This window comes from Sitophilus oryzae, unplaced genomic scaffold (genome assembly GCF_002938485.1).
Source record: "Sitophilus oryzae breed Bouriz unplaced genomic scaffold, Soryzae_2.0 scaffold_1590_pilon_pilon, whole genome shotgun sequence".
Taxonomy (NCBI): Eukaryota; Metazoa; Arthropoda; class Insecta; order Coleoptera; family Curculionidae; genus Sitophilus; species Sitophilus oryzae.
In genome coordinates this window covers 854,678-867,218 of record NW_022146270.1, presented here as the reverse complement: position 1 = coordinate 867,218, position 12,541 = coordinate 854,678, and the positions used below count along the sequence as shown (strand labels likewise).

General features: G+C 33.0%; 1 protein-coding gene across 1 annotated transcript in view; it reads right to left on the bottom strand.

The window, feature by feature from the left end:
- Window positions 1–9,357, bottom strand: part of LOC115879964 (ATP-dependent (S)-NAD(P)H-hydrate dehydratase) — a 62,373-nt gene extending 53,016 nt beyond the window's left edge. The window contains exon 1 of the mRNA XM_030897041.1: window positions 8,749–9,357. Coding sequence (XP_030752901.1) covers window positions 8,749–9,185 — 437 coding nt within the window. The 5' untranslated portion in view covers window positions 9,186–9,357. The remainder of the gene's footprint in view (window positions 1–8,748) is intronic.
- Window positions 9,358–12,541: the final 3,184 nt, after the last annotated feature.

The window sequence follows — 12,541 nt, the reverse complement described above, 5'->3', positions numbered from 1 at the left end:
ATGAAAAAAATGCGTGTAAAATACTCGTCAGCGAGTAATGGCAGTATGTATGTATGTACAAAAGTATTCATTTTTGTGACGTGATTGAGAACACAAAAAAAAGTTATTTTAACGCCTCGGCATAAAAGTAAAGCACTTTTATACCTGCCTAAGCACAAACGTAAGAAAATATATTATTAAGCTGACATGAGTCATTAAAGTAACATAATTATAAAGTCCGAAATCCGGATTTTGTCCACATCTCAAAGCTCACTCACCCTGGATTTCCAAAAACTTGTATGGAAACCCTATATGTGTGACTTAAAATGTCAAACAACAACTGTCACTGTCATGTATCCTCTAGTTGGACAGACTATACTTTTCCAGCCTCTCTTAATGTAATTTAAATGTGATTTCATGAAATTCCTTCATATCACGATCGGCTAGTTTCATGTTCCATCGTGATTAGTGCATCACCCAAAGGGATGAAGGTGGTGGAGGGGATATTGATCGTTTCCTGCTCGTTAGAGGGGGCGCGTATCTACGTGTTGGTCCAGCGATTGGGACATGGATTAGGGATGACGCAGTGCCGGTGGGGATGAATGAATGATAAGTTAGGGGTGAATTAATTGGAAAGTTTAATGAGAAATTGGCAACGGCTATTTGGGCACTGATTTTAGCGACGGTGGTGTTAAAAATAATTTTAGTTCTTACTGAAATAATATAAGCTTATATTGCCTAACCAAGACAATATAAGCTTATATTAAACCACTAACAATAACTGGAGTCATAACTCCCTTGGAATATTATTAACGGGAATTAAGATCTCATAATTCCCCTAACTTTTTATAAATAACAACCATGAAATACAAAAGAGATTGTAAATAATAATATAAATTAAAATGGACATTCTAATAACTCTAATAATTTATTTACATCATTAATGTCACATATTATAATAATTTTTTCATTGACATCGCTTGCTAAAATATTTTTCTTTTTTCTGTCCTAGACACTGGTATTTTTTTATATTCTTTTTGGTAAATGGATTTTTGGCACTTTTAGATGGAAGTAACAATTGTTCTTCAGCTTTTTTTAATATTTCCTCCATTTTAATGAAAACGTAATCTAACGTGTGCGAATTCGTGCAAAAGGCGTTTTTTTGACAAAAAACTGAACTCGATTGGCAAAAACCGTCAATTTATAAACAGGTCATTTAATACAATAGTAACCTGGTAACAAACAAAGTTCCTACCAGCAGCGCTAATAGAAATATACCGGAAGATTAATAAACGCAACATTTTACAAAATATACTGATTTCAGTAAGAAATCAAATTATCTATGTACTACGGGAATTATAAAATGTTAATAACCTCAGAAGAGACAAACTTTGCCCTCGGTAATTAACATCCTTAGAATTTCCTAGACACATAAAAACTATTATGTACACTATCGTACTACTGATTACTCAAAAGTCAATTTATGACCTAAGTAACTATTGTATAACATTATAAGTACCAATACCTAATTTCAGTAATTTCATATAATATAACGTAATAAATGCCGGGTTATTGTTTCCTTTTATACTGCACTAAAATTATCTTACCTGTTTTTATCAGTTCCCAGAAAATTTTCCGAGTTATTTGCAGGCTGGACACTGTTTTCTTTTCTTTCAAATTTCAGCTGCAACTTGGCCATAAACTTGAGTTTATCTTCAAACCTCTCAGGTTTATCACCACTTCTCGCCTTGCTGTTCACCTTTTCTGTGAAGGAATCGCTTAGAGATTCAATAGATTTCTTCTTAGCTATCCTATAGCTAGACCTCATGGGCAATTTAGCGCATTTGTTGTTGTTTTTTGATGAATTATTATTGTATATAGATTCATTTTCTTTCAGTGAATCTAATTTTGAAACGTAGAGCTCTGTAGGTGTGCTATTTAAAAACTGAGAGTGATTGAAGCTCATAGGACTTCGAGTCATGATACTGATTCTTTGACGTACGGGTGAGCTTGTTGTCAGTATTTTTCTGAGTTTTGCTTCGATTTTTGGAACTTCTATGTCCTCCTTTATTGGCTTTTTGGGGGAAGTATTGCATAGTTTGGGCATGGTTTTGATAATATTCGTAGGTTTAGGAAGAATTTTGGTGTCCTTAGTTCTGGGTCGGTAAGGTTTGGGAAGATTTGTATCAGGGACGGCATCAGGTTTGAGTTTTCTTCGTAATGGTAAACCTGTAAATAAAAAAAGGATAGTTATAGAGATATTTTTTTATACAAAAACCAAAGCAAATTATGCCAATCTATTGCAGTATTTTTTACCTTTCTTCTTGTAAATTTACTTTAAGATTTAGCTTTGCTATTTTTAAAATCAACATAGTTTTCAATGTAAAAAAATTGTATTTTCAATACAGTTCTAGTGTTTAACATGGAAAAGGAATACTTACATAATTATGGCTTATTTTCGTGACTTTCAAAACGGTTAGAAATTGACCGTAATCGGCGAATAAGTATTTATTAATTAATACAGAATCCCATTTTTGAGCACAGTTTACAACTTTTATTTTTTGTCAATAATGATTGACTATTTCCATTTCAAATATCTTGAGAACCATTACTCGTAACGATTTTTACCAAGAGACATTTTTTGAATAAAAAACCTGTACACCCTCTAAAATTAGGAGTCATATTGACATCAAAATCGAATCTATCATGTCAAAAAAAACCATTGCTATCAAAATATCGACATTAGTTCAGAAATTATTTAGAAAAAATCGAAATAAAAATGAAACTTCCAAACCTCCTCCCAAACGAAGGTCTTTAGGACATAAATTTATACGAACTTTATGACTTATTTTTATCTGCAGAATATAGGCTGTATACAATCCGTCCAAATATAATTCGGTATACCCTGTTTATTATTAAAATTCTTACCAAGTAATTCATGTTGTAGATCCCTTTGGTAGCATTTTGGTGAAAAGTGATCGCTACAAACTCGTGCGTATGATGACCTCTTCACCTCCGGTCTGCCACATAGTTTTGCCCATTTTGCTGCCAATGCTGGGTCTAGCGGCATCATGTGGTAGATGATTTTAGCATTTCCTCGGGTTTTCCCGTAGTAGTTTCCGCAATTTTCCACGTAGCACTGTGGCATGTTTGATAATTCATCAAAACAATAGGTAGCTTATTTTTCTTATTGTTTATGGATGTTACTGTAAGAAAAAAATATATTTTTAAATTAATTAATTTCCAAATACATTTTTTGCCTTTCAAAATTTTATTAGACAATACGACAGATGTTAAGGTTTTGGAGTTTTTGTTTTGTTTACATTTAGAAGTTTCATCTTAAGTTTTTTTTTCGAAAAATTTTTGGGTAAACATTGTGAGACTAGATTTATATCAAAGTAAGACTATATTTCTTTCACTTCTGTGGAACAGGCATATTAATAACATTACCAACAAAGCCACAAAGGCTGAAAGGCTCTCATGATCTGCAGAAGACTGGCCAGATAACTTACGGAGTAGTTGCTTGGTCTCAAAACTGAAACAACGTACAGCAAGGCAAAATAGCAGGTCTGTGCAAAATACAGAGACTGGTATGCATCTGCATCACAGAAGCCATCAGAATCTGCTCAACAGCAGCAATTGAGGCTATTCTAGACCTAACACCACTGCACATTGTCATTGGTTTCAGATATGCCAATGCGACGTTGATTAAAATGTTCATTGACGGAAAACAGAAACAGTACTGCAGGAGCTTGGAATACCCTCAAAAGAAAAATTCCACTCCTTCAACTCCCAGTGGAAGACTCCCCATACAAAGAATGCACAACTTTGAAAAACATCTCTCTGTATATAATATTGAGCAACAAAAAGAATTGGTAGAGAGAAATAAAATTTGATATAATTTTTCGTTGCATTTATTTTGCATTTTGGTGTAGGTAGGTACTCCTGATAAATTAAACAGGCAAATGAATATTAAAAGGATAATAAGAATTTTATGATAAAGGTAATAAAAAAATACCTATTTTACTATTCAGTAATTGTTTTAGTGGTGTTATTCTTATTCTAAGAGAAGAAGATATACAAAGATAGATAGATAGATATACAAATTTTATGACCAATTTAATTTAAATGATAAATAAAACCCAACAATTTATTGGTTTGAATAATATGTCAAAAGAATTTTTAAACATTTCTGAGAAAACTAAAATGCATAATCAATTTTTTTTCGATTTTATTTTCAAAATTAACATGAATTATTCTGATTGAGGCCTTTTTAACTTTGAACTAAGTGTTCAAAGTTCAAAGTGATAAGTATCCAAAAAAGTTTTAAGTGAAAGTGAAAGTTACTACTAAGGTACTTAAAATATGAGTCAAAGGTTGGTAGGTATAGGAAGAAAAAAAAACTTTAATAAATCAGTCTCAGAGAAATAAGGAAACTTCTCATGGAAATTTGGAACACTATTTTTTAACACCCTGTATATGAGGGTGGTTTTATGTTTATATATTTCACTGATATTATTATTACAAGAAAACATTTCAAGGTCACGCGTCACTAGGTTCTCAACTATAGTTTAAATTGTTCTGATTAATGAAAATTATGCTTAAATGTTATTTATATTTAATGAATATGTTTACACAAATAATATTAGTTAATATTGTTAAAATTCATTTTCTTACCTTTTTATATCAGTAGGTAAATTGTACAATTAGTACCATCATACACTAGTCAGTACTTATTTATTAAACCTCTATCGGTACACACAAAATACACGTACAAACACCGAACAACACTTTGTCTATTCGCAAACGTACACTGGAATGTAAATACATTCGAAGCGAAATTTTGCTAAATACTGGGGATTGTTTTTTTAGGAACCGAATACCGCAAGAAAAAGGAGTCAGCACTGACGGAGTACTGGTCAATACTGAAATAATTAGGAAGATCGAGTTAAGAACTCATCCATCGCGTAGTTTCTCTACCTACCATTGCAGAGTGCAACAATAAAAGCTGTAAGGGATGCATCGAGCGACAGGGGCGTACTCGACATTTTTTTACCAATTTATTTTCTAATCTATTAAAAAATAAAATAAATGCATTGTTCAGGCATCTGTAGACGTTAGCAATGTATGGCTATCACTTTTTGATTTTTCATAGAACTCATAAACAATACAAATATTATAACAATATATATTGTAATATATAACAATAAATATTATAATAATATAAAATATAATAACAATAATAATTCGCAATATAAACCTTATTAAAAATATTTCATGTGCAAAAAACTATTAATTAGGATTGATTGACGTCATCGTTCAGACATGACATAAATTATTCGTTCGTATATGACATAAATCAGGATTGATTTATCGTTCATTTGTTTTTGGCGACTTCCTGTGTCACTGGAAATGACTACAACTTTTGATTTTTAAATGGCACCCTCGGTATATTTCTACTTTATTCGATAGAAAATGACACTCTGAAAAGAATGACACATCATATGTCAACTTTTGAAATTTTTGCTTAAAAACAAATCGTATTTTAAATATCAATCTAGAGTGCCATGGCTGTGTTAAAAACACTAATTTTTAATTAAGGAGCCTTGGAAAAGTAGTTTTGATCGTCTAATATTTTTCGTGCCTTGTACTGGCGGGTTAACAGATGCCTAAATCGTATTTTTAATCATATCTGAACTTTTTCAAATGAAACAAGGGTGGCTCATTAGCATATTTGGAAAAAGCATTTTTTACGAATAATTTGGTACCACACACTTGCTATTTTGGTCAAATTTTCTTTATGAACCGCATGTTACAATTTCAAATAAACCATACCTACGCGAAAATGTCAAAGGTTGACATATGTCATTCTATTAAGAGTGTCATTTTCTATCGAATAAAGTACAAATATACCGAGGGTGCCATTTAAAAATCAAAAGTTGTAGTCGTTTCCGGTGACACAGGCGACTTCCTGTGTCCAAACCAAACCAAACCAAACCAAAAACAAATGAACGATAAATCAATCCTGATTTATGTCATATACTGAACGATGACGTCAATCAATCCTAATTTATGTCACATACTAACATGCCAAATCTCGTTTTTTTATCTGAAAAAATAAAAAGTTATAGGGGTAAGCCACTTTTGAGACGCACCCGGTATAATGTCTGGTATTAATAAACGTATCTGTGCAAAGAAACTAAAATTTCCTTGAAGTAGTTTCATTTAGACATTTTAAATATATTTTTTATTTTTACTGCTACTTAGTGCTATAGTTTAAAATAATATACGATTAAAATAATATACCGGCGTCAAAGACGGCTGGGGAATGATAATCGATGATAATTTTGGATGTAAGGATGTAATTTATTTTTATATTCAGTGAAAATGATTTTTAAATGATCTAGTTTAAAATTCGAGAAAAAGTATTTTTTTAAAAATAGAGAAGTTTTATCCTCTTTTAATTTTTCCTATAACTAGTTTTATGCCAAATCATCATCGATTGTCATTCCCCGTCACACTTTGACGCCGTTTTTTTTTCGACCATACGGTATTTACTGGATTTCCGACTTTCACTGTAACATACCAAATTGGTATCTAGTTCTGTTTTAGCTGGATGTACCGCAAAATATTTTAAAAGATTATACCTTGTGACACTAAAATTGTCACAATTTTTTTTTGTCGGTACGGACCTGCTTGCTCATTACAGTAAGCCGACCGAGCTGAGCGTTACCTCGGATCGGCACGTGATGCGTCCGTGCGATTTTCGCCCTTCGGTACTCTTGACACAATGGCGTTTATCATGGACAGATGCCGCACAATACCGCCCCCTTGCGACTTGACCCTCGCTAGGCTCATTGTCTACCACAGTGACGTCAGACCGAGTTGTTTGAGAGACGCCAACTTTTCGATAGCGGCGTAGTAGTAGAACCCCATCAGAGGATTCTTTTATATATGTTAGGAAAAGTACTGTAATGGGTACTGACACTATACAAGGTGTAAAAATATTAGTGTAATAATTTTCAGTGGGTGATTCTACAGATTAAAATAAAACAAAACAATTCTATAAACATATTGATTTAAGTAAGAACAATCTTTGGATTGCACCGTGATTTTTAATAGGACACTGTATCCTCAATGAACACCACAGTGGATTGAAGCTAAGAAACAACGGCAACAATGCAGATTCTGTAGGGAAAATGGGGTAACACCAGAACACTTCATCACCGAGTGCGCCAAGACGACAACCATTCATGTCATAAACTTTGACTGATCTCGAAGATGGAGAACTAACCTCTGTAAAACCGTCCCAGATATATACTGGCTTTTGCCAAAGCCCTGAAACTGTATGATGAGTTATAACTCAAAAAGGGGGACACAATAGAAATATAAGATCCCCCCTCCCGCATACAATACGAGCTTTCCGAGAAAGTTAATACTCTTGAAAGGGTAGTTAAAAATAATACAACACTTGTAAACTGTTTTATTTAAAATTTGGTTTCTTAAATACATTTTAATGGCATGAATGAACAGTGTGTGTCAATAGATTTTACACTCCTGTTATGGAACAAGAGCAAGACAGAGTTTCCGCAGACGGTCAATCTACTCGCATCTTCTAACATTGCTTCTTAACGGGCTGTTTAGACTCAATGACTGTAACTTCGCTCATAGGAATTTTTTATTTATTTTTTTTTGTATTATCACCCACTGAAGTTTGATATACTATGTTTTTACACCCTGTATATTATTATACATTTAATATGCAGTGTAACGGATATCAATAATTTTTTGAATGATTTGGTTATAGTAGAAAATATCTGTCAAAGAAAAAAGCTGACAAACCTCCGCCCATTTTATATCTATTTCAGTACCAGTATTTTGCTTCCACTCGTTAATTTTTTCAAAGGTAACATAATTTTGAATTGGTTGAATTCGATTGACGAACATTTGGACGGACAAATATTAGGGACAGACATCGTGAACAACGGACGTCTGGTCACTTTATCTGCCACAGAAAATATTTACGGTGATTTAATAATCACCCTGTATGATATAAATAAAATTCAAATACTTTTTTTGAGTATTATTCTAATATCATCTCTGAAACCATTTCCCTGGGGCGCTATTTTGTACACGGCATCGACAATCGTCTATTTCGATAAGTTGCGATAGCACTGGGTACGTACGACCAATGAGCTTCGTGATTAGAGCGCTTGCACATACACCGGTAAAATCGGTGCCGGAGCCGGCGCCGGCTTTGCACCCGTTCCGACAGTTGTATTTAATTCTATTGTATTTGCCGGTCCACGACTATTTTACCGGATCGGACTATATGTGAAGGAGCTAATTTATTTTTATTGCAATAGTACCGACACACATACCGCCATCGATTTTGCCGGTGTGTGTGCAAGCCCCCTTAAGGTAGTATCTTTATGTAGTAAAAAGGTGTTAATTATTGTTGTTAAAGTTTTAGTTGTCGTTAATAGGGTATCTATCTAGCAAATTTGTACCGACGAAGATCGGCATTTCTACCGTGCCCTTGTTAACCCCACGGTAGAGATAATCGGTATCTCGTCGGTACAAATTTGCTATATGCCCTAGTAGCGACAGCTAAAACTATGACAACAACAATTAGCACCTTTTTATGCCGTGGACCGAATAGCGCTAAAGAGAATGAAAACACGAAAAACATTTTATTTGACATTTAACAACAAATCAGCTGATTTTTTATTATTGTTATGAATCTAGTGCAAACCTAACCTCACTTACCATTTAATGCTTCGTTTCTTCAAGTTCCTCGCCAGTTGTGAAGCATTCGACGTCCTGCTTCTATCCTCACGATTATCATCGCATTCTTCATGTTCTACTTGTTGTACTTCTTCTTCATAATTCGCGTTTTCTTCGTACATATAAAGATCTTCATCGTCATCAGGATTTTTTGCCAGCATTTCCGCATTTTCAAATTCCTCCGTATTATATTCCTTCGAATCATCTAATTCCTCATTAATTTCATTTTGAGCTGTGTCATTGGTGCTTGGTAATTGTGTTTCTCCCGCCAATTTTCTTTCTTGCACCTCAGAGTCATCTGGCGCTTCGAAAGTACAAGATTCCTGACATTCTTCGGTTGATTCTGGTGGTTTTGGAGAAAATACATCATCACTAGCACCGTTTATGTCTATTTCTTCCGAATTTCTTACACCCGCCATAAGAAAAAACGCGAAAATTAGAAAATCGCGGATTTGGGTCACTGTCAATTTAGTGTTTCACGTAACTAAAATTTATTTTTGTCCGTTTGCATTCTATTAAAGAACGGATACAGAAAAAAAGGCCATTCATTGAGCACAGTTTAACCGAGTTGCGTAGCAATGTTTAGGTTTAAACGGGAATCAAAATATTTGCTTTTGCGGAATATTGATCCAGATTTAGTTCAAGGTAATGTAGGGGACTGTATAACGCGACGCGACGCGGCGTCGAATCAGAGAAGTCGCCGCACGATATTTTTTGAACTTTGGCGCTTTTGCGTTTGCCTAACCCTGAGATAACTGGCAGGCAGATATCCCTAGAAACTCGCGTTTTTTTGCCGAAATACTAAAAAGACTTTTCCTAGAGTTTTTTTTTGAGTTTTCTAGGTTGTTAGGCTCGATTGCAGAGTTTGGCAACGTTGGAGAGAATTGTGTTAGGGTGGTCACGAAAAATTGAGGCAAAACTAGAAAGTATTGTACATCAAGGATCACAGGATCTAACGGCTTCTTCCAGTCTTCCAGTAATAGAGGTATTTTTAGAAAAGCATTCAAATGATAAAACACACTTTCACGTTTAAACTATTACTTTAAAACCAACTTTTTTTCTTTTCTTTCGAAAGTCTACCATGACAATACAAGCGTCCGTCGTTTCTTGTTCACTGGCATTGGCATCTTAATTATTAGATGTTAAACATTTGGTATTATGGAATTCTGGTATAATATCGAATTAGAATTAATTAACAGTGTCTAATTGATTTTTTATTAAAATGGTCATAATCAAAGTGGCCTACTAATTTTTTGTTTTTATTATATTTTTGCTAATATCTTCAGTTTCTTAGTGGAGCACCCGATATTAATAATGTCTAAGTTTGCTAGCTAACTATAGTTTTTTTATATGTATTTTGTTAAATTATATGTAAAAAATCTTAAAAATAAAGTGTTTTCAGTATTGTAATTTGATAATAAAAGTGTAAACGGTAAAGCTTCCTTCTGAATGAGGCTCTATTCTAATTTTTTTAAATTTATTTTTATTTAGAGACTCTGTTCTATACTCTGTTCCATTTTCTACAATGTTTAATGGAGTATATAGAGATTTAATATTTTCCATACCACCTTAATAGACACTTTAGCTCATTGAACTCTACATAGTTGCCAAATAGCTTCCTATTTCCATTTACAGAACTTTAAGCAGCAAGGAAATCTTCCCCAATGTTTCGATTTGTATTTTAAACAGAGTTTTAGTAGATCCGTTGATGCATAGATGGCAGTAGTGGCACTTTTTCGCTGGGTATTTTGCCGGAAACTCGAGACCAACCCGGAATAGGGGCATTGATTTTGTAATAAAAATTTGTGATGTGAGAGCCGTAAAAGTCTATTTCTGTATTTTGTAACGGTGCTATGGAAATGGGAAATTCTTTGATGGTTTTGTAAAGCGATTCTTGTGGATTTTCTCTATTTTCTCGTTTCTCTATGAAAAGACGACAGTGGAAATTCGTTGCACGAGTACTTTCTCAGAAAATAGAGGGGAGGGAAATAGGGCAGAAAATAATTTAGTTAATTAAATTTAGGCTTAGGAACCGGAAGTCGCAGTGGATTTAGGTCATTCGGTTTCATGAAAAATATATAATTGAAGTTTATTTTTTATTATATACAGGAATCCCTAGTTTATACGCTTTTGCATTTTTGACACTAGTGTGTTATTTTACGTGGTTTACTTATACAGGTTTTTATTAATTCCATATTACATAGGTAACATAAACATAAAACTTAAGGTTAAAGTATCACGACACTATTTATTTAAACCAAAAACTCGTAATACAAAACTAAAGTGTCAAAACTAATGACAATTGTTAGGAAATAAATAAATAAATGCGACAACTTGACATTTTTTACAGCAGAGCTACACCACCTGAAAGAAAGACAGACACTTAACCAAGTCAGTGTCAAAGACAGAGACGGTCTTATAATTGAATATCGCTGATATGTTTTCAACAAGAATGAAGCGAATTTGCTTATCCACATAGTATTTAATAAATTCAATGAATATTAACAATCCTCAACAATATTGCAAAAATCTTCTGTTTTCTAATACTAATTTTTGTGTGTATCTATTATTTAATCTTTGATCTATTTGTTAAAACAAACTATACCTAATAGAAAAGGCAAAAATAAATAAGGTATATTTATTTCACATTTGTTCAAACATACTCAAACAGAATACGTACCCAGCTAATTCATATTTCTCAGAAAAGAAAACATGTTCCCTCTTCAAACTAGTCAATATAAGTCCCATTCTACCCTAAAGCGGTATTCATAAACGACATACACGTTCCTTCATAACATGTAGGAAAATATTTGAAAAAGAGGGAGTGGCCTAAATTTAATATCTCTATGATGATATACGGGTATATACCCTTCGCAGATTTCTAGGGTCTAATATAGGGAACGCTATACGAAGGCACTTATTTATTTAATAAAAACATGCTGAATATTATATATTTTCTTAACTTTGTAAAATACAAGTAGGAAAAAATACGGCAATAGAGTTATAATATAAAGTTTTCTATCGTATGTAAGTATAAGCAATTTTATATAAAGCTTCCTTTAATTCTGACGACAAACGGACTAAAATGAATATAAATGGGTGAAAATATCTCGTAGTAACTTACTAATAATTTTTTACAATGCCTAAACATTCAAAATATACCGCACCGATATCAACTGCTTCTTCAAGTAATAGGCACTTTTTCAAAGATATTTTTTGATGAAGCAGTGAAATGCTAAAAAATGCTTTTGAGACTTGGAAATAACAATTACTTGAAATAACTAATAATTAAATTAATAATTTTAATTTGTATTTAGGTAAATTAGGTCCTAAAAAACTTATAATGAACCAATTGATACTTATGGAGCTTTTTTGGAACATGCTGTATATTGTTAGAGAAAAGAGATACTGTGAATTGAATTTTTCGAATGAAAAAATGAATAGAATATATGAATCGAAGTGGTACAAAAGGCTTTCGATCGACATAAACAAGGAAGTTGTATATGAACGAATTTCCGTTCAGAATAAATGAGTTCGTTACGTGTCCGTGTGTATGTGAATGTGTATGTGCTTTGCCAAAGAGGAAATGGGGTATTTAAAGTTGTAAAAACTCGAATTCCGACTATATAGGCAGTATTATTCATATTTGTGCACTGGATCTTGTTTGAAACATTGTATAATTCTATAATTGTATATATTTTAGTGTATAAGTGGCATACTTTAGACCAAAATACCATAAAACTGTAAAACTTGCTGCAAATATCAAAATTTATAA